Consider the following 23328-nt stretch of genomic DNA (forward strand, 5'->3'; position numbering starts at 1 on the left):
GATGAGCATGTTACCATAATTTACAGGATCAGGACACATTCAGCTCTTTAACAGAAATGTTTATCAGATTCAATCTGAGACCAAGAATGCAAATGGGAGACTCTGTACTATGAGTCAGGCCACGTTGAATATTCAAACAAAGATAATTATCTGTGGATTAGCCCCATTTTGGCTTTGAAAGCTGACTCTTGGGAGAAATGCTTTAATCATTAAGACCCTCCGCTTTCTGAGAAATGCCAGCAGCTCAACCCCATTTGAAGTAAGTCTGATTGTAGCGTGCCTGCACATGGAACTGGACATCTACAATAGGCATACAGAAAAGTTGTCACATTGCATTATTTTTCATTTGTTAGCCAATTAGCAATTAATAAACCAGCTTTGTCTGCAAGGTTATGCTGCAATTCGCAAATATTCAAAGTCTTAAAGAGGTTTCAAGAGATCAGGTCCATCATATGACAACATGTTATGCATCAAATGGGTGTGAACAACTTTTCACACTCCAGCCTATAGATTCAGTCCCCTTGAGACATGATATCTATAAGAGCGGCTAAATGCAAGAGCAGTGTGAAAGCAAGTCCCAAGGTCATTCTTGGGAGTAGAATGATCTAACGCTTAGTGATTTCGGCCTCGTTGCTGGCAGTGCGGTGGCCCAAATATCTCCTATGATGCGGTGCTAAACATTACCTATTTCTCATTCTGCACCCATCTGTGACAATTTCCCCATACTTAACTATTCATTAGCATCCCTCTGCAAGTGAAACAAAAGCTGTGGCATTTCAAAGATTACCTGTACTTCAGTGGGGCTGTAGAACCCCCCTTTTTTTTTTCTTTTGATATGATTCCTATATCTACAAATCTCTACCATTGCACACATAAATAAACAGCCTCTAGCAAGAATGTGTTTGCAGTAAAAAAAAAAAAAAAAGAAGGCCATTCAAAAAAGGGAATCATAACATTATATCTATATTTAGCTTCCATTGTCTTAATTGGCATGACGAGTACAATCAGATAAGCCTTTTGACTGTGACTCGCATGCCGCTTCAGGAGAGGGAGAAATATCGTTTACCAGCATATATCTCCTGCCAAGATTGTCTTTTCTTTTTTTTTTCTTTCTTTCTTTTTTTTGGCAAGTCTGTGTTCACTATGGTGCTATTACTCAAGTTGTGAAGAATCTATCTGACCAGTAGCAACTGTAAACACCATGTAGAGACTGAGAGGTTATTTTAACTACACTTTTTCATCACCGAAGGATTTAAATCCCTGTTTGAGTGTTTTATATTTGCCGCAGTTGCAAAGCCAGCTACCACCGAGCCCCATGTCACTACCGTGTTCCCCCTATATTATGTCTCTGTGGTACTGGTCCATCTGGGCTCTGTGAGGTCACTGCACACACCACCTGCTCAGATCTGGTTTCGCCGTTGCTTCTGGGCACGCGTGGAGAGGCAGATGTATAGATTTACTGGTACAAATGCCCTCAGATACCCATAAGCATAACACACACACGCATAATGTCTTACTGCACTCACAGGGCGTACGCTGGCATGCTCACACACAATCTGTACAATTTACATTTCCAGCCCCACAACCTTTTTACAGGTTTCTGTGCAATTTTGTGTTTAATGAGACTTACTGTATGTGGTTCACTAATTTAGGGAGACAATTGCTCCTTGCATGCTCAGGTGGACTTAATAGGCTAACGCCACTAAAAATTGGATTGGGCTTAGCAAGTTCCATGGAGTGAGTTTCTTATTACATAAATGTTTTGTCAAGTTAACTTGCTGCTTTTCTGACAACAATGTCTAAACAGAAAAGTAACAGCTGATATAATCCTTTTTTACGAGTACTATTTGGTAAAGATGTCATGCTACAGTGTGGAATAACATTATTCATGAACTTGCTCAGAAAATCCCTACGAGACAATAATTCGTGATAATTTACATATGGAATAATGTCTCTGTTAAATGTGTTATTAGAGGAAGACAATACAATTTAGGATTGAAAGAGAATTCCTCCTGCAGTAAGCATGTCAGTCCACCCAACAGACACCCCATTATGTTTGAAATGTCCACAAAGCTATTGTTTTTATTTCAGTGGTAGTGTTGCCTATACACATCCTGTTGACACTGTATACACGGTTGATACTGCCACCTGTCCTTTTTATTGCCTCTGAATAGACAAATACTTTCCAAAAGACTGAATTACCCTCTTTGATACTCTATATGCCAAACAGGCATTTTATGGTACAGTCTTGTCTGGGCTTAATTCAAGAATGGAGCAAACAATGGAAACAAATTATCTTGTAAAAGAACGGTAGTTCAATTAAACATGAATTGATATCGTTAGTGCAGAGAAAAACATGCAATTACACATATGTGATCATCCACTGTAAACCCCCCTTTATTTTCATGAAAAGAGATGCTTTACTTTTTATATTCCTGATAATTTCTGGAAAGACATTGCGTTATTATTTAATAATGTTCTACATTCTATGATCTGTTTGTGCTGCAGGGATGACAATGCCTTGTGCAGGGACGTCGCTAGGATTGAAAGACGCGCGGGGGGGGTTAGCCCCCAGGCTATACCAAACTTTCCCTTGCAAAATGTTACTCTAATGTTAGCTTTTAGATTCATCAAAGCTGCATGGGGGGAACTTACTTAGGCCAGACTGTGCTCCTGCTGAGTTATTCTGTAGGCTACGACTTAAATGCTATCCATCTGCTTGTGTAAATGTGTGATAAAGTAATACCACCTAATTCCTCTCTCTATTAGATAAGTTGCAGATCAGAATAAGACTATTTAATTACACTAATTACTTACGTTACTGCACGGTAGAGTGGTTGAATCAGTGTCATGTCAACATCCAAAATATGTCCAGCACAAATCAGTAGATAAACAGAGGTCAGTGTTCCATGACAAATAACAGTACTATAGAAAGACTAAAATAATAAATAGCCATTGTTGCATACTTTATCATGTAAGCTGTTGATAAGGATCCTATTTAATGTAGTTACTTTCTGAATTTAATAACCTGATGGCGGAGGAATAAAAGTTTTGATTACTATATGTATGTATTTATTAGAGATGGCCCGATACCATTTTTTGCTTCCCGATACAGATTCCGATACCTGAACTTGCGTATCGGCCGATACCGAGTACCGATCAGATACCAGTGTGTCATATATTTTATTATGTTTTAACAACTGTATACTACTATCCCTGTATGGATGTGATATTATTTCTATCTTTGTTGTCAGTCTATCTCAGGTTAAACTCTTTGTAAAACATGAACAAACACAAACAATGAATTCCACAGAACTTTCTTTTATTATCCAGTTTGACAGTCAGTTATAACGCAAAAAAACATAAATAAACTACTTTTATGTAGATTTTCTTTAGAGCTTTATTACGTGGCATCGGATCGGTGCATAAACTCCAGTACTTCCCGACACCGATACCAGCGTTTAGGCAGTATCGGAGCCGATACTGGTATCTGTATCGGAACATCTCTAGTATTTATGTATGTATGTATGCTCATGTATAGCCTAGCCTACAACATCTACATAATTGTTTAATTTATTACAGCAAATGAATGCAGAAAGTTTAATTGGTCAGAATATAGCATATATAATAAATATCATAAAATCATTTAGTTCAGGCGATGCCTTAGTGCCTAGACCTGCCAACAAATGCCTGTTGTTAGAAGAAAACAAAACACCCCACTCTTTTTTAGCCCTGTAGACCAATGGTTCTCAAACTTTTAGACATCAAGGAACCCTAAACTGACAGAAACTAGACCACGGATCCCCATTTGATAAGATTTTTGCTTTTTAGATGTTTTATTACAGGAAGTCTATGAATGAGTCTATGCATGAATCTATGAAACATTGTGTTAATTAGGGATGGAATTATAGTGAACATAAGTTATTTCACTTTTTGCTGGGGACCCCCTGGAACCCCCTCAAGGACCCCACTTTGAGAACCATTGCTGTAGACCACTAACGTTACTGACCTCAATCAAGCCCCTTCCATCAGAATCAGCTGCCCTGACAAACTCCTGATTCTCTCTCTCTCTCTCTCCCCCTCTTTCTCAAAATATCTTCCAGTGTCCATCTGCTCAATGAATTGAAGGATATAACGGTACAATAGCATTAACAGTGAGACTATGAAATTTAGTTTTCTAAACCCTAACCTTAACCCTAACCATAACCAGTGCCTCCCAACGGTGCCTTCCAGGCAGTGCTGCCTGGAAGGCACCGTTGGGGGCAAAAAACACCAATAAACAACATTCTGTGGGGACTGAAATTTTTTTAATACTATGCTATATTAATGGCAAAGAATAGAGAACCAGATAGATAGGTTAGTTATTTCTTGTATTTTACACATTCACTCTAGCTAGACTATTGTTTACCATAGCCAACTAAAATATCCCTTTATCTTTACTTCAAGTAAACATAGCTAAAGTTAAGCAAGTAAAAGTAATTAACAACAACTTACAGTTTCACTCTGTATCACTCACTGTGTGTGCAGTAGCAAGTTCAGACCAAAGATTTGGGACGAGACGAGATGAATCCTGGATCCTAGCTGGATATATTATTTGTTGTTTCTAAATTTGGATAACATTGGCGATAGTGAGATGCTTGCTACAGTTGCATTACGAGTGAGAAATCGGCGGAAACGTTTTATTTCTCTGATTTACTGCTTTTTTTTAATGCCGCCAGGCACTCTGCTCTCTTCAGTCACTCTCTACCTCGCTAGTCCACATAGCGATACTTGCGTTGAGCCTCCAGCTCTGCCTTTTCCACCAGCTGACAGTTCGTGAAATATAAATAAAACAGACTGTAGTGCACAATGACACAAACAGATGAATGGTGAAGGAAGATTGATTAAAAGTAGTGAGTGATACAGAGTGCACTGTAAAAAAAAAAAAATATATATATATATATATATATATTTATTATTATTTTTCTTATTGTTATTGGAAGGGGGGGGGGGCGGCTTAGGAACATGTATAGGCCTAACGACCCCCCTGCGTGATGTGGTTTAAGGATGGACATTTTTTGCAGTGCACGGAGAGGATTTTACTATGTGCGCAGCCAGACCCCGCCTGCTTACTGCGCGTCACTGGCGAGTAGTGTGGACTCTGAGTCACTCCCCTGCCTACTTTTAATAGCTTTGTCATGTGATGGAAAGCAGTTGTAAGACAGGTGCCCTCGGTTCATTCTCGGCGAGGGGCAGCAGTTGCCTGTGTGAGAGCGAGTGGGAAGCGTGTGTGGATTTCTTTTTTACTTGATTTCTTTCTTTTTTCTTTTTTTTTTTCTTTTTTCGGACCGTCATTCAGTGGCTGGATGGCGTGGGACAGGTGTAACCAGGACTCGGTGTGGAGAGAATTAGAGGTGAGCGCATCTAAAATCCCGACTTCTTTCATCTCTCTATCCTTCTGGACTTTCTTTTTTCTCTGGAACGTTGGACAACACTGACTGTCCGAGGCAGTGGTTTCCACATAAGTCTACGCTCTCTTCTCCTGTGCTGCTGGTGCTGGCGGTGGCATGCCGGTGTAGTGCGCGTCTGGACACAGTTGAGGATGCGGGGGATTTAACTACAACACGGGAATATATGACAAGTGGAGGGAATGTGCGGAATCTCCCTTTTCTCCTCAGTTAAAGGTGTAGTTGTTGTAATGCGTGCACGGGCTCGGGACCATTGCTTTCCTCATAGGATCTCTGCTCAGTCGGAGCGAGTGCTTGCAAGCTTGCGGATATCCTTCCAACCGCGGACTGTACGCGCTCCGGTGCCGAGAAGGTTTTCATGCCAAAATGACTGAAATGTCTCAAAGTCAGGTATTTCGCTGACGCTTAAATTCCACTGGCGATAACAATCCCTTTGATGTGCTGTTTCGGGATAGGGCATGTTATTTTCAGAGGCTAGAGCAAAGGTTGTCCACACTGAGGGCTGTCTGGCATTGCGCAGGAGCATCATAATACTAACGGTACCGTTAGGGCACGTCTGTATGTCAGCATCCCGGCCGGTGGAGCGTTGCACTGGCTGGAGAGCAACATCGCATCCAGCCAGACCTGATCATGTTGTGTTTGTTTGTGCGAATTTCAGTGTACCTTTCTGTATCCATGTAATTAGCTCCCATTCACTCCCGTCGTCTTATCTTACCTATCCACTGTGCATACAGATACCAAGGCACATCAAAAGGATACTTATTCGTCCCTTGTTTTACCAATTGACTGAGTCCATTCAGCTTGTTGTGGTTATACTGGTTATACTTAGGTACTTGTCTGCATGCAGGAGTCACCATCAGTGATGCTCCAGAAAGGTTTTCTCTCGAACTACACGATGTGACTGCAGCCTGGCTGCATATTTGTGCGTATAGATCTATAGCTGCGTGGTGTGATAATATGAGAGAGGAAACTGCCTTTATTCAATAAAAGTAATGATCTGTTATTCCCGACCGATTTAGGCACTGCTTTTCATTCAAATGCGCTACTTTGCACTTTAATCACCGGGCATACTCTGTCACGTTAGCCAGTTAAGCTTCAGCAGAGTCTTCTTTACCGTTTAGACTGCGATTGCGTTTAGTTATCTGCCAGTGTCAATGCCAACAAATGTACCTGCGCGTTTAGCTCCTTGTTTCGACTCATTCTATGAAATGTTTGCATGTAGTGTCGATAATAAAACATTGCTCTTTCAATGAGCGAGCTGTCATACAGGACGTCAGTACTTACCTTAATAATTTCCCCCTAGCAGGTGCATTTTTTTATGTGCGATGCGTGCGTAAATCACCGGAGCGCTGTGGTGCGCCCTGATTGTGTGTCTGGCGGCGCTATTTCATTAGTCCACCAAGAAGTTCATCAGATAATTGGGCATAGGACGGCTCTGAATATCCTCACATCTTTGCTACCGTGTTTTCATTCCGTGTCTTGTCAGACTGGATCATCAAAAGGGGAAGCCTAAGACGCAGTGAATATGTCCCCTTCGCTGTTGCGTTTGAAACATAACGGATTTGTCTCCTCATAGTCTAAGTCATTGTGCATTCGTGTTGGTGCGAATCCGACGACAGATGAACTGTGACACCGGTGTCTGGGCGTTTTTTCCTACTTGGCACGGCATCCGTCTCCCAGCTTTGCCCTGAGCCGAACCCGACTCTATCTGTCCCCAGTCTGCGGGCCAACCTCCCGGCTTCGTCCGAGGATATCTATCTTATATCTGTCTTAAGGCTATCCTGTAGCGTTCTGACGTGCTGTCAACAGAATTAGGAGTGTGTACCTGCTAGACAGTAGCCATAAAGCTGTTTTCATAGGCTTGGATTTAAATGTGATCAGTCGCAGATAGTAAACACGCCTTGGCTCTGCGGTGTTTTTACCTTTTTTAAATGATCACTGACGACAGATCTCTGAGTTTATAGTAATACTATCCATAATGATGAGTCACATTTTTTGGGGAAAAAATCAATTTATACTGTGCAACATCAACAATTGGGATTGTACACGTGGTAATCTGTCATTTTAAATGATCTTGCAAAGTGAGCTAACCCTCAAACTTGTTGCCTGTTCTTTCCCCTCTCAAAAACACAGTTTTCACATCACCAAAGCCCTGTTGATTTCCAGTCCAGAGCCCCTCACTTGCACAGAGCTGATGATTAGTGTGGGAGGAAGCAGGAGCAGCTGCTACATACAGTACACACTGGCTAGATTACATAAAAGTGGCTGGTGAATAACAAAATGTCAACAGGCAGCATTTAGTAGCATGGAGGCCAGCACCAATGGCAGTGCTTGGGGAGTGATGGTGGGAGGGCACCGTGTTCTGCTGGTTGGATAGAAGCAGAGCGGAAACAAGTTGCAGGTTTGCATGTTGCGAAGCGAGCTGACCTGCAGAACTGTTTTGATAACAAATAATAGAGTAACAGTAAGATGAGTCATAAAGTGAAAGTGGCAAACCCATTCCAAATGATCAAATGAGGGAATTTATAACTTAATTTGTCATTGGGATGAGAAGCTTATGCTTTGTATATTATACCAGTGCATGGATTTCTTTTGTTCTTTCTGAACAGCAGGTTTTCAGAAGACTTCTGACTACTGTCCAGATTTGGATTTGGATTCCCCCATTGTCTTCAAACTTGGCACCAATAATTCACTGATTTGCATATAAAAGAGGTGTGATTTTTGGTGTCTGACTGTCCTTGTTGTGTTCTTTTTGTCCAGTGTGCTGCCTTGGTTGGTGAAGACCAGCCCCTTTGCCCAGACCTCCCTGAACTAGACCTCTCAGAGTTGGATGTCAGTGACTTAGATGCAGACAGCTTCCTGGGTGGCCTCAAATGGTACAATGACCAATCAGAGATTATTTCCACCCAGTATGGCAACGATGCATCCAATCTCTTTGAGGTAAGTAAAGTTTACAGTATTTATTTCACATCACATCATCTTTATGTTTTTATATTCATTACTTTCATCAATATGTATACCATAGCAAGTTGCTGTTTATAAGTATTATGGTGCTCTGGAACATCTTTGCATTCACAGTGATTTCATCATATGCTTTCCCAGGAGTCAGGAGTGAGCTGGAATAATAACATGCCCTAGCAAACACAACGCGCTATCACATTCTTGAAAGCGAGCCAAACAAAATGTACAACTCTTACCAGTTTACAAACATGCTTTTACATTACTCCGAAGTACAAAAAGGGAGATATCGTGAAGAAAGATAAGCCCAGGACGACCTTTGTCCCCTTGTTTGCATCCTGGCCACGACTGTAGGCTCCCTTATCAAAACTTAAAGCATTTATTTGAGCCCAGAGACAGTACCGCGGCACACATCTGAAACAACGCTTCAGTATTAAACTCTGGACATCGTGGCTGTATTGCAAAACGCTCAAAGGTTAGAGTGTTAAACTTTAATCTTTGCTTCCCCCACTCTCTCTCCCTTTTTCTTTCTCTCTGTCTCCTCCTATCCCTCTCTTTCCATTTGACTCTCTCTCTCTTGTTGTCCTCGCCTTGTGACAAACAGGTCCACAGAGGGTGATGATCTGGCCAGGGCCATAAAGCCATCAGTCTTGGGACTGAGTTCTAGTCCCCAGTTCATTATAAGCCTTTATCAGTGCCAGAGATAGACAAGAAAGACTGAGATTGGATGCTTTAGCCTCGCCTCGGGAGGAAAAACCCTGTCTGAGAAGGCAGTGCGTGTGTGTGTGTCTATGGCCCTGTCATGTAGTCACGTTTTCAGGGTCTCTGTTTTGTGTGTGCGTGCCTCCTCAGTGGTCTTGCAGACAACAGTGGATAACAGACTAAATTCTTTCCACGTTTGACCTCCTCCCTACCACCACCACCTTTTTTAGAGTCTCTTTAGAACACCATACATTCTAGCTCTGTGGATCACCCCAAAAACACATACATGGGAAGGGGTGCCTTAAGTACTAGCTGGTGTGACCATGACTCCTCTATCGTCTGAGAGTGATATGGCTTACAGCCACTGAGTGGCTCTGGGGATAGATAAAAATACCAAAGTGTGTGTGTGTGTCTGTGTGTGTGTGTGTGTGTGTGTGTGTGCGTGTGTGTTTTCACACACTGATCAAGCCAGCAGCTATTGTATTATGCTGAGGATATGTGAAAGGCTTCTAATCAAGCAGTGAAAACTGGGGTTTCAAAGCAAGTAATGCATTTCCCTGACCAGGGATTTTTTTTTCATCTTTGGAAAGTTTCAAGTCACCATACGAAGTGCTCAGTTCATCATACGGCAGGACCCAGCTAATCCTACTTAATCTGACAGGGGAAAGTTTGCCACTCAGCAAGGATCAAAAAGCTGGGGCTTCAGCTGTACTTCCTGCGCCCTCCTGATTGGCCTCTACATAGGGCAGAGAAGCATCCAGTCAAAAGTTTAAGGTTAGAGAATATGTTAATAACTGGCCAGATTTTAAGCCTGCGAGTGTATTCTTTGTTTTCTTGCATTTTCCCTTCCTCTCGTGCATATACATCCATTTAACAAATCAGTTTTTGTTTGTTTTAATAAAAAGCAGGTAGCAGATGATTAAGGCTCCCCTGAGTTACATGTGTAACAGCTTGGTGCAGCTGTCACGCTGAGGCCCCCTCTTTTAAAAGTCCCCATCAAACAACATGCTTCTTGGAAGTTTGAACCGGCTTTCATTAGTTCAAGTATGCCAATGATTTGCATCTCAAAAAGAAAGACAAACACCTCCTGTTTTTCTTGGACTGGGGCTTTTATTTAGGTTGCAGTTCCATGTGACAGACGGTAGCAAATGAGTAACGTAAGTAATGACTTGGTTGTACAGTGCAGTTGGGACCGGAAACGTAGTTGTTACATCAGACAAAGTCATATTTGGTAATCAAGGGGAACATTTGAGTTGTTTACACCCTGTATAAACATTGTAAGCGTATGTATGGATGCAAATAAGCCCATATTTATATCTGTGTATGTGTGTGTTCTGTTCCATAAGCAACATACGGTCTGAGATCACAAGCTGTCCCCTGGCTGGCCTTTTGCTCCATTCCCTGCCATTGTCCCAACTGTCCCTGACACAAAATGTAGAGAATGATACACCTCCCCCCACCTCTTGTAACACACACACACACACACACACACACACACACACACACACACACACACACACACACACACACACAACAGCTATCGCTCCTGGCACAGTGTGTTTGACGCCTCTTCAAAACGGGCCGACTGTGAAAGTCCAGTCTATTTTGGGCTGCAGTTGTTAAGGGGTGGTTACTCCAATAAGTTCCCAATGTACTGCCAAAGATAATAGCATAGAAGCGTGTCCCAAAATCTTTTTAACCGCCGGACTCCACTCAGATTTCATGTCGAGCTTCAACCGTTTGATTGCTGGAAACGTGTCTCGTTGGTTTTTAGCTTGGTCGGATTCCGATGTGGACGCCCCGGTGGCGGTCGCGCTGGGATGCGCCATGGCCACATTACACGTATGAACATGTCTACGTGATTATGCAAGAATTTTGGCACTGAGTTTACCTTCTGATATTTTATTGCTGCTGTACCTGTCTTTGGTGAGATACACTGATGATAGATAGACAGGTGGGACAAAGGCACAAGGGCAGAGAGAGAAAAGTGAAACAAAGGGAGGCACAGAGATAGACAGAAAAGTCCAACAGATGACAAGACAGACACACAGACATGGGGACAGATGGGTAATGAAAGAGACAAATGTAGAGACCAGGAAAAGCTTGGCCTTGTGCCAGCCAAAATCAAAGCTCATGGATTGGAAGTAAAAGGTTGTGGGCTTTGCAGGTAGTAAAATAAGATGCCAAGGCTTAAAGCATTACTCAGATATTGCGGCACACGTGAGCGCACATATGCGGGCCATGTCGCTCACGCAAACTCTTTATATTACTCCAACAGGATTTGGTGTACGATTCGCATCAGACTTTACAAGGCATTATGCTGCTTTGTCTTGCATGTTTGAGCATTTTTTGGACAGATGCTCAGGCGCTTATTCTTAAGTAAAGGCAGATTAGATTGATTGGGTCATCTTTAGCTGGCTTTGATGAAACATGCGGTGATGAAATGTTTTTTTCTCAAGCAGCCTTTCCCTTCCTGCAAACACGTGTAAGCATAGATTAGCGGACACACTTGTTGGCAATAGGCACTCCTGTGAGCTGAAACAGGAGTGCGCACAAAGTCATAGACCGTCTGAGAGGAATTGTCACGCCCACACACACAAACACACACAGCAGAGACCCTTATTGTCCCTGTTCTTACTCCCTGCTGAATGCTGGTTGCGTTTTATTTTGCAAATTTATGCTGACATTTGAGAATACACCACCCGCACCAGTTCACCGCTCCAGTAAAGTGTGTATGAATTATCATATTCTGCTGTAAAATATGATTTTCTCAAGTGAGTCTCATTAGAATACACCATACTCTCCTCATCTCGAGTTCCCTTCAGTTTTTACTGTGCTGATACATTGTTTGCACTGTCTGATGGAAGAAATCCTCCATCACTGTCGAACTGAAGGCAAACCACGCTTTCAGGCCCGCGGCGATGCTGTTTCAAGATACACAAATGAGAGGGAGCGCAGACAAGTAGGCACAGACGTATAGTAGAGAGATGCAGACTAAGGCTGTCCAAGCCTGTGTCATCTTGGAGCGTCTGTCAGATCCACTCCACAACAAGAGCTCTCAACCCACCGCCCTGCAACACTGTGGGCTCTGCTCTCTGCCATGTCCCCCCTCGTTCTCTCCCTTCCTCCTCTGTCTTTTTCGCTCCCAAGGCAAAGCATTTGTTTCTGGCTGATGGGAAGTTGAAGCTGCAGTGGCTAAACAAATATCGTCTGGCCTCCAACAATCGCTTGGTGGAAGGGTGCACGGTGAAAAAAATAGAGGGAGAGTGAGCAGGGTGGGTGGATATGGCCCAAAAAAAAACTCCCCTCAGGGAATGTTTTGAAAAAGAGCAAGGGAACATCCTTTGGTCTGGTGGTGGCTGCTTGGCTGCATGTCTAGCTCTCTCCCCCTCTCTCACACACACACACACACACATATACACACACACACACACAGCCCAAGTTCCCAATGGGCTGCTACTGATTGAGGCATGGTTTGGTGTTCTTACCCCAGCTGATCCCCTGCACCCAGGGGATACCCATCTCTCTCATCACTCCAGCCACCAATGTGTACGTGTGCATGTGTGTCTTTTGTGTAATTGAGACACCCTATACAAAGATCAGATAGTGGTCTTTTCTGGCTAGACACAACACTATGATCGCTTTCTGTGTAGTGTGTCCGCACGTGTGTATTGGGTGGGAATGACTATTTTTAGTACCTGGGGTAATCTCCACTAAGAGCCTTTCAGCGTTGTTTCACTTAAACCTGGCCAAAACACTAAGCCAATAATCCACCGCCCCCTCCCCACAAGTCATACTCTCTCTCTCTCTCTCTTTGATGACACACACACAGACACACACACACACACACACACAGACGGCAACATATTGCAACGATGCTATGTGATAAGGCCAACCTTCCTTGTAATATTGAATAGTGTACACTTGTGGGATGAAGGTGTAAACAGTGGATTCCTAAAATGCTTTTATACTCCACTGCTCATGCAGCGAAAAGGGACAGAGGTCACGCAAGATGGTGTTTGCATAGAGATGAAATTAATTGATAACAGAGTGACAGGGATCAGAAGAAAAAGTAAAAGCGATAGCCAGCAGTGAGAAAACAGTATGAATAACAGACAAAAAAAGGAAACCTTGACAGAGAGAGAGAGAGCGAATGAAGGGGATGGAGAGATGCCTCCAATCACTGAGTGCTGTGATTTATGGTGAAGCACTATCAGTCTTGGGCGATAGGCTGATTCCCCTCTCCAGGAAAGGCCAATCGATCCCGTGTGTGTGTGTGTGTGTGTGTGTGTGTGTGTGTGTGTGTGTGTGTGTGTGTGTGTGTGTGTGTGTGTGTGTTTTTTTTTTGTGTTCCGTGCCAGCCAGCCCAGTAGTGGTAGTAGCCTTGGCCAGCTCTTCTCCTCTGGTAGTTTGCCATATTCTGTCAATCTTTGTGTGTGTTTGTGTCACAGCTTCCAGATAACTTTGTTGATTCTAATCAATAACTAATAATTTAGAGGAAAATTATGTCTGTTTAGCAATTTGTTAAAAAAAATGAAATTATGCAGTTAAAGGGATGAGCTGACAGACATTTTAAGAGTGACTTAATCAGCTCTGATTAGCTTTGCACAAGAGCAGATACCATGTCAGTGTAACACAGTCAAGTTGAGATTCAAGATGCTTTTCTTGAATTATTTTAAGTACATTTGAGTCTTTTTTTGTGTTATAATTTTAACACATATTTGGCCATGTGCACTGCAATCTTGTACTGTACATATGAAGGACTAGTTATCGCTGGTTGAGAGTCTATTTTTAAGAGCTTTGTCGTCCATGCAGAAAAAAACCTTCCCATTCTAACTAAGCTTTATGATGTGCACTGCATGCTTATAGCTCCAGCTTATTTCCCCCCTGAAGTATTTAAGTCTGCACAGGCCTCAAATAGTTCAAGAGGCTCTCCTAGGCTCTGCTGATGCATGAGTGACTGGATGCTTGGATGACTCACTTGCTGCCCAATCAGTAGCTCCTGAACTGAAAGCAGAAGCTTTTACAGACATTTGGTCACTGCAGATACAACACATTCCTTCCACTCAACAAAAACGTGCATGCATGAATATATTGGTATAGAATACTTAGAATATAGAATAATTAGAAGAAAAGTCTGTCTTAAGGAAAGGCCAATGTCATAGATAGATATAGACATGGGGTGGGGGTCCAAAAAGACTGGAGTTTATACCCAGTCCTGTCCCAGTACTTGCTGTACACATAAACAGGATTATTTGGTTCAAGCACACCTATAGCAAGCATGTTTTATATCAGGTGAATTGGGAAATGTGTACTGGGAAATTTTGAAGTGGTGTATTTGGGATAAATCTGCTGCATTTATCCACAATCACAGAGCTGTTGACCTCAGGAAGTCAACAGCTCTAAAATTGTCTGCTTGTTAATCAGCTCTTTCCAGAAGACCATTTTCAGGCTATATTGTGGCCAGCCAAACCTCTTTTCATATGGCTTTATGGCTGTTTTGTATAATAACTTGATGGGCAGATTGGGAAGGTATTTGAAGTGTTGGATGCTTATCATGAAGTAGTCAGTGACCATTCATCATTCTGCATTTGGCAGACATTTCACAGTCTCTAGTACTGTAGTGTGTGCAGGTGTGGTGACCATGCTCAGCCAAGTGTAAGCTGTGAAAGGCGAGCTTATCCAAACTAAAGGCAACACGATCAGTATTCCACAGAGAAAAGATCCTAGATTAAGATGAAATACAGCTCAACATTCGATGTTGATGCTACAAAGAAAGACTCAGAGAGCTTTCATGCACCCCTCATCCTTTCTTATAGTATCCCTGCCTCACGTCAACGACTTGGGATTGTATTGACTTAAGTGCACTATTTCTTTGATGTTTTCATTTCTTTACTTGTAAAGATAGGTGCATCCTCACATCGTTACCACTCACACAACATGCAAAGGCTTGTGAAGTCCTCCGTGTTTTACCATTGCTACCACACGTGCAGCCAATACACAAACGCACTTGAAAGTGTGCATGAAGAAATACTGCTCAGATAACATGCTCACAAAGTCCAAAGGGATAAGAGGCACATACACTGCAGTGGCAGCCTCCTACCTGAATGAAGGAGCGAAAAAAGGCACTCACTCGCGCACACAGAAGTCAAGGTAAAAGATAATGCGTTTATTTAGTAATCAGCAAATAGCTTTTATGCAGTGGGTAAGTGGTGACGCCTGCAAGGCCTCGATAAGATCGTTTGCTTTCATGTGTTTCCCTCTCGCACCACGTATGGCGTTGCAAATTGAATAGGGTGACCTTTTTTGCCGCAGAATCAAATTGACTGCATTTCCCCCAAAATATTCTGCCATTTCAATTATCATAAATGTGTGATATTGCGTCCCCCGCCATTTGCGCGCAAACACGTGCGCGCAAAGATGTAGAATAGGACAATGACACAGAAACACACCTTTTATTTGAAACGTCCTTAGACCACTATATCTTGTCCACTGTACCCTGGCTCTCCTTGTGCTGGCATCTTTCCGAGAAAGACATTACTGTGACAAATGAAACGCCACAAACCCTCAATGGGCTTGGCAGGGCCTAAAAGGTCAGGCGCTGTATTTGTGTGTGTGTGTGTGTGTGTGTGTGTGTGTGTGTGTGTGTGTGTGTGTGTGTGTGTGTGTGTGCATGTATGCGTGCGCTACCTGTGTGTGTGGGGGATGTGCGTAAAGGTGGCGTCAGCAGTGGATAATAACATTGAGTCCTCGGTGCGAAAAAACAAGAAGTTCTGGTCCATTCTGCTCCCCTTGCAAATCTATCTAAATGTCAAATCCAAAGTGACCAGCCTTCTCTGTGCGTGTGTAATTGTTTTATGGACAGCTACGACTGCTGATGACAGACTTGCATTCCAGCAAGGAAATGTGCCAGTGTCCTTTTAGCAAGATGGACATTGGAAACAGTCTCTATGCCTCTTTTTGTCCTGTCTCTCTCTGCACTCACTCTTTCCCCCTTTTGTGTTCCTCCAACACATTATCAACAGTGTAACAGTATGTTCAAAGGCCCCTTGCTTAGTGGTGCACATTCAGAGCTGCCGACTTAAGCAAATAGCTATTTGCATGCCATTAGGCGAAAAAAAGCAGAGGGAAGCACCATTCGTCATCCCATCTCAGCATCTAGCTGAATATTCCTTATTTGAGGCCCCAAATCTCTGTTTTCCACCCCCTCCTGTTGTGACTGTCATAGCAAGTCAGAGTCAGAGCAATCACAGCAATCAGTGTTTCCTCGTGCCAAGCCGATTGGGAAGTTGCTGCCAAAACAAAAAAAGTGAGTCCAATCATTACGGTGGTGTGTGATTCTGTGGTGTAAGCAAATGGTTGCTTGGACCATCTGTTGGACGGCTGTAGAAGGAAAACAACAGCAGCTCGGGGCAGGACTGTAGATATGGAGGCTCTACCAGGACACACCGAACCCCCCTGTGATCCTATCGGTTGTTTGGATAGCTGTTTAAGAAAGTGTGAGAGCATTTAATGCTCTTTTTGTATGAAAATGTAAGGATGATGTTTCCTTGTTGGTTTGGGTAGTCACCCCAGGTGTTTCATTGCAAGTCTTTCTGTTTGTGTGCGCTTTTCCCAAAAAGGTATACAACTGAATGATTTTAGACCCAAAGTTATGTGTCTGAAGGCAGTGACAGCTTCAGCTGATCTCAGCAGATGTGTGACAGAGTTCAGGTGGTTAGTTTTAGCAGCAGCAGCAGGGTTACCGGTCAAAGGATTTTTCCACGGAGAACCAGAAAGAACAGCACCGCTAACATCCCTTGGGTAGGTGTCTCAATCAGATCTGGCCCGTGTCAGGATGTGTAACAACAGTTCTCTTTCTCTCTTTGGCTCACTCTCTCTCTCTCTCTCTCTCTCTCTCACACACACACACACACAGATAGCTCCTCTTCTCACTTTCTCTTTCCCTCTCTCTTTCCCCCATCAGCTCATCTGATAGTGCTCTAACAGTCTCAAATGGTTCCCAGGAGATGCATCATCTCTACACACACACACACACACACACACACACACACACACACACACACATCCTGGTCCACATTGATGGGTCGAACCGTTTCCTCAGCTTCTGCAACAGCACTTCTTCTTCATTCAGAGAGCTGCCATTTTTGTTTAAAGAGAGGCACAAAATAGTGAATTTCTGCCAGGGTGTAAAGATTGTCACAGGACCAGTTGTGGTATTATAGCTAGGATGGAGAATCCTAAAATCAGTTACCTGGTGCTTAGATTGGACAATCTTGTCTGCATTTAGAGAGATACAAGATTTTGCAATTTACAAAAAATGTATCATGATTAGCCAGAATATATACTGAACCTGGAGTGTTGACAATAGAGGAGAGATAGGGACGATGCATCCTGTTAATGAATACAGAGAGTATACTGTTTGCCACTAGTACTGTGTCCAGAACATGTAGACCCTCGATATCTAGTCCATAGGATCATTTGCTTGGAAAATTGTTCCATAAAAACAAGATTTTTCTATTGACTCTGTAGTCGGATGGAAGAAAATAACGGGAGCCGTCATTTTGCTGCCAATCACAGCCCTGAACAATATTTAAGCTTTAACATTTAGTTTTATGATTTGGAACATCATCAGACTGTTTCACCGATGCCTCACACACACACACACAGACACAGAGAGGGACTTAACAGTGTTATGTATGGCTTCATCGCTCCGTATAGGCCATAATCACCCTCTCTCCATCTCAGTAAGCTCATGCTAAATGACCAGACGTCTCTGGCTGCTGCCATGATTTGTCTCTCCGGCGTGCCGTACCTTACCCTCCCTGTCTCTCTTTCCTCCCTCCTTCTCTGCTGCCATATGTTGTGCCTGTGTGACCAGCCGACGTGTCAGGCCTGACTAACGCCTTAACGGCAAGGCTGACGTTGATTTATTTCCTCTGAAATCTGGGGGCCGGGGGTAATAACACAGAATGACATTATTTGTTTATCAAATCCAAGGCTGCTTTTCTTGGCAGAGTCAAGATGTGACAACTTGATACCACCACCGCTGCATTCGCCACACACACATATCCCTCCCACAATTTGTGATTGTGCCATGATTAGAAGGTCTGGCTAGTCGCTTAACCTTATCCAAGGGAATGTTTTTTAAATCTGACAGAGCAAAAAGCGGAGGGAAAAAAATAAGACTGAGATGAAGCAACGCAATTAAATTGTCAAGGCACAGATTTAACCCCGCTACGCAATTTGGGGGCCAATTTATTAAGAATGTTTTCTGTCTGAACTAACTGGATGCTACTCCTCTATCTGCAGAAAGAGAGAAGGAAAGAGGGAGCAAAAAGAGACAGTGAGAATAAACAGTACTTTAAATACCAGATGACCCATTTAATGGGAGATATTTTATCTTCCCACATCCAGAGTGTCTGTCACATGTTCTGCCTCTCATTTGGAGATAACGGCGGGGCTGTTTAGTCTGTTGAAACTTCATCTTGGTGTTATTTAGTGTTTTGATCTATAATTCTGGCACTTTCACAACACGTTTGGTTCGTTTTAGCATGTAAATATGCATTACCCTGAAAAGATTGTTAAAAGTTGATCCCCGGAAAATTTGCTCAGGAGCTTGGAATCCTCAAGAAGCAATTAGAAGATTTAATGTGGCTATTTGCCCCGGTGTGCAGAAGTAGGTGTTTGTTTAAAACAGCACCTTCACCTACCGTTATCAGCTGTGTGAATAGTATCTCCTGGAACACAATGCTGTGCTGTGGAACTCAATAAAAGAGTTAAAGGCAAGGACAACCTCAAAGACAGCCTGCCTGATAACAAAAGGGCCTCACCTAATAATGAACGACTGAGTTGGCTTTCTTTTTCTCTGACGTGGGGGAAGCTGGTGCAAAGGAGGGGGAAGAGGAGCTCTGCCAGCACTTGCCAGCATTTTTTATGGCTAATTGAAGCATTTGGAATAAAACAGCCACAAAATAGCACCCTTTAGAATTGGAGTGGGGTTAATATATTGTGATCCCACAATTAGCCCAGTATTGTTAAGATCTCTTTAATTCGGTGAGGTCCATTAAGCGGGATGGGCGAGAAAGTGCTCCCACCGAGACAATTTTTCTCTTCTCTCTTTGTTCTTCCTGCCTTCTTTTCCTCTCAGCAGCTGCTGTAGTAATCAATATAAGTGGACATGGCCGTCAGCAGGTTGCCAGGTTATCTCGGCGTCACCCCCTTTGGGTGCCATAGCTCCTGAAGTCCACCCACACACGAGATTTTGTTTATAAATATACAAGGGGCAAGTGAGTCATTGGTTGTAGATTGAATTTGGTGCAGAAACTCTGCAAGGTGGGGTCCTTAAGCTGGCATAAAAAACCTCGCCCTCCTGGACAGAGGTATTAGATCATGCTCTCTCCAGGGTAGACACGATCACTGAGGTTTGCTCTTACCCCAGTTTCTCAAATCCCCACTTGGCCTATGAGTGCCTCTACTAGAGCCGCAGCAGCGGCTGCAGCATGATCGTCACGACTCAGGGTTTTACAAGTGTCTCTTTCAGAATATGAGAGTCCCTTCTGGGTTATCTTCGGGGATACAGTGTGCCAATGGGAGCTTGCCAATTGGTGGAGGGTTTTGAAACAGGATTGAAATCGCTACATTTGAGCCTGCCACAGCCTCAGAAATTCCCCAATCCTTTCCAAACCATGACATAATGAAGCTTGCACAGCCCTCTCAACTTTTAATCTAACTAGTGTCACACTGTGGCACAGGCTGCTATTTCTACATAATATTTAGGTTTGAACCGACTCAAGGTGAATAAAGCCCCACCCAAATACAGCATTGCTTAGATAGTTGGTGAGGTTGGACCTAAACAGATGGCTGGCTCATTACGTATAAATTTTTGATAAATAAAATTTCTTATTTGTCAACAATATATGTTTGGGCTAAGAAAAAGGCTCCGCTTTTATCAGCGTGTTATACCTATTGGTGGGGGCGGGGAAAATGGGGGGGGAAAACCTTATCAGTAGCATATTTTTCTCAGCAATGAAATGAGTCCAGAGCCTTGCAAGTAATTAAACAGCATGCCACCTCATACAGAGCAATTTCCTGCGAGGCATTTGCTTGCCAATGCGGCATAGCCCCAGTCTACATCGTGTTATCTCTGTGAAATATGTCCCCTTTATCATTTTTTAATAATGACTGAGTGTTCATGTTGTTAGGAGAAAATCTACTCAATGAACATCAGATTAACGTTTTCCTCACTGTTAGCTAGCTAAATGAACGTCTACAATATCTGTGTCATCTTTAAATAAAAATTGGGGGGGAGGGGGGCATTAAAATGGCTGCTATCGCATTGATAAATCCAAACCTGCTCCAAAAAGTGCCATCCATGGTGGGTGTGTAATTATGTAAAATCAGTGGCGTAGACAGAAACAAGTGGGTGGGTAAATTTTGTGCATGTGGGAATCTGAGTCTTCTGAGGTATAGTGTTGGTATCTGAGAGGTTGGTGGCCCCCTTGGCATAATGATGGCCACACGCCGTTGCCGAGCGATGATAATCCTGCCATGTGCATAAAGGGATTTGTTCTTGTTGGGCTGGCCACAGAACCTCCCGAGGTGACGACGCTGTTTATCTTTCCGCTGTCTTAAAGTCCCCTGGGCTTTTATGGCCCTGGAACTTACAGTTCCTTTTGTCACTTGTCACTGTGCAAAGGCACACCCGTGTGCACACACACACACACAAGCACAAGCTGGGTTACTCTCACTCTTAATATCCATTCTCACTATTCTTGTTTTTGTCTCTACACACATGCATAGTTATTATCACCAGCGAACTTTCAATGTCGATAGTTGGCAGCTCACATCTCCCTTACTCCCTCACTGTTACTATCCATCTCCATATATTCATTGCTCTGTCTCTTCATTTCTCACACACAGACGTATAATCTCTACCATTAAACAGCCAGCTGCAGCAAGCACACAACTCTGGTACATCAAAGAGGAGCTGAGTGGCAACAACAAGCTTTATTTTTCATGAAATGTTGATGGTAACTTCCCGCCCATTGTGAACATCAGCTGCCATTCCAGCATTTTAAAAATACCACATTTATTTAGCATTAGCGGGTGGTAATTCGCCTTATCTGAGGATTGCTTGCAAACATCTTGTCGGCAAGCCGATCGTCAATTCTGTTGGGGGAAGAGAGAGGACAGTCAACATACGCTCATTGTTTCCTTTACCCCCACAAACCCCTATATACCGCAGCACACCCCGACCCGTTCCTGTCATCCCTAGATACTTGCTACTTGTCAGCCCTGGTAATGGGTTTCTTGGGTGAAATATTATTTTGGTCCAGTAAGCTGCATGCTTAAAATATGAGTGACAGGCTTGACTCACTTGCACAGGGAGGGAATTTTGTTTTTTAAAAGGCTGCCAAAATAGAGCCAGCTCTGCTGCAAACATTTTCTTAGAAAAAACCTTCCCACTCTAATAACAATGAAAGCCCGTATGCAACCACCCACCACCTTTACTTCACTGGAAAAAAAAGAGATGCAACTTCTCCTCTCCTGACTAAAATGTCCTATATTTCTTGTCTCTCCCAAGAAGATAGATGAAGAAAATGAGGCCAACTTGCTGGCAGTGCTTACAGAGACCCTGGACAGCATCCCGGTGGATGAGGACGGATTGCCTTCGTTTGAGGCCCTGGCAGATGGGGACGTGACCAATGCCAGTGACCGGAGCTGTCCCTCCTCCCCTGACGGCTCGCCACGCACCCCAGAGCCTGAGGAGCCTTCCCTGGTAAGACCAACAAGTTATCTTTCTCTAGAGTCTCCCATCACCACCCCCCCAGGGTCAAAACATGTTATTCCCAAGACATGACCTCCAACCCTGCGCACACTGTTGCTGTTGTGCCAGTCCATGGCAGACACCAGATAAGACTCTTCAACAAGACTGGGCACCAAAAGTGGCCATTTGTCTGTTAGACTTCTGCATTTGGCAGTGTCCAATCCACAGTCTGCCACATTTGCCACAATGTATTCACTGTATGTGTAGTGAGAGCGTGCAGAGATGCAGATGCAGTGAAGAGGGATGGAAATGGATCAGTGTGTTTGCTGCTCAGTGCTAATTATATAACAAGTGCGATTGCGGCGCAAATTCAATGATATGAACATTGTGGTGGGGCCAACTACGGTTGACACAGTACTTTACACCCTGAAATCAAGCCGACACATAATGAAAGTATCGCAGGAATAGAAATCCATCTCATCTTGTCTACTCTTAGTGGGTCTCATCTAATCACCCTGTGTCCGAGTTTTCTTTTTTGTCAAAAAGACAGATCTCTCGATAAGAAGTCAGCTTACCTTTGTGCTGTTATTTTTACACATAACCATACCATCTGGGCATTTCTCTAGTTTAAAGGCTTTGACCTAAAATGTTATGTTGAGGTATAGTCCATTTTATTCCATGCAGGTCCCTTCCAAATGACCTTTAGTCACATGCCCGAGTGTGTTTATTCCATCACAAAAAAAAGGGTTTTTTTTAAAAAAAAAAAAAAAAAAAAAAAAAAAAAAAAATTACATGCAGAACAAGTCAAGCTTTCTGTTTCTTCCTGTGCATCTAATCTTTTAAATATGTCAGCTATTTTTGTATCTTTTCTAACTGCAGTATTGGTCTCTTCTGGTTGTACATTCACAAAGCACAGGCTGTGTAATTGAAAGAAAATAGTAATCTGCATAAACCACGCTCAATTCCCCCTCCTTCACCACGTTCTCTTGTTCTGTTTGGGTCCATTCACAGCTGAAGAAGCTCCTTCTGGCACCCGCAAACTCCCAGCTCAGCTATAATCAATACACAGGTGGCAAGGCACAGAACCATGCAGCCAGCAGCAACCACCGGATCAGACCACCACCTGCCGTCGTCAAGGTAGACACACACACACACACACACACACACACACACACACACACACACACACACACACACACACACACACACACACACACACACACACACACACACACACACACACACACACAAATTCACGCGCTGCCTTGCTGCTTTTTCACTCCTGTACACACATTTCTGTTAGTGTTTGTTCATCTCTTTCACTCTGTTCTTGCTCTGTCTAGTTTCTTGCTCTTTCTCTCTCCCTCTCACACTTTTCTTGTTTTGGTGGCCGCCTTTAGAAGATGTTAGACTACTGCTCTAGTCTGGTATCCCAGGGGTCCATCTCGTAAT

At 43.2% G+C, this 23328-nt stretch overlaps 1 protein-coding gene across 10 annotated transcripts in view; it reads left to right on the plus strand.

The window, feature by feature from the left end:
* Positions 1-23328, plus strand: part of ppargc1a (peroxisome proliferator-activated receptor gamma, coactivator 1 alpha) — a 277417-nt gene that overhangs the window by 237010 nt on the left and 17079 nt on the right. For 3 of the 10 annotated variants that reach the window (XM_039822704.1, XM_039822706.1, XM_039822711.1), the window contains exons 2-4: positions 8208-8387; positions 21694-21888; positions 22888-23013. In XM_039822704.1, the coding sequence (XP_039678638.1) occupies positions 8208-8387; positions 21694-21888; positions 22888-23013 (501 nt within the window). Of the gene's footprint in view, positions 1-5184; positions 5394-5437; positions 5838-8207; positions 8388-21693; positions 21889-22887; positions 23014-23328 lie in introns of those variants that run through there. The other 7 variants (XM_039822708.1, XM_039822713.1, XM_039822709.1 and 4 more) reach the window with 4 other exon arrangements.

The sequence above is a fragment of the Perca fluviatilis genome, chromosome 14 (genome assembly GCF_010015445.1).
Source record: "Perca fluviatilis chromosome 14, GENO_Pfluv_1.0, whole genome shotgun sequence".
Classification (NCBI taxonomy): Eukaryota; Metazoa; Chordata; class Actinopteri; order Perciformes; family Percidae; genus Perca; species Perca fluviatilis.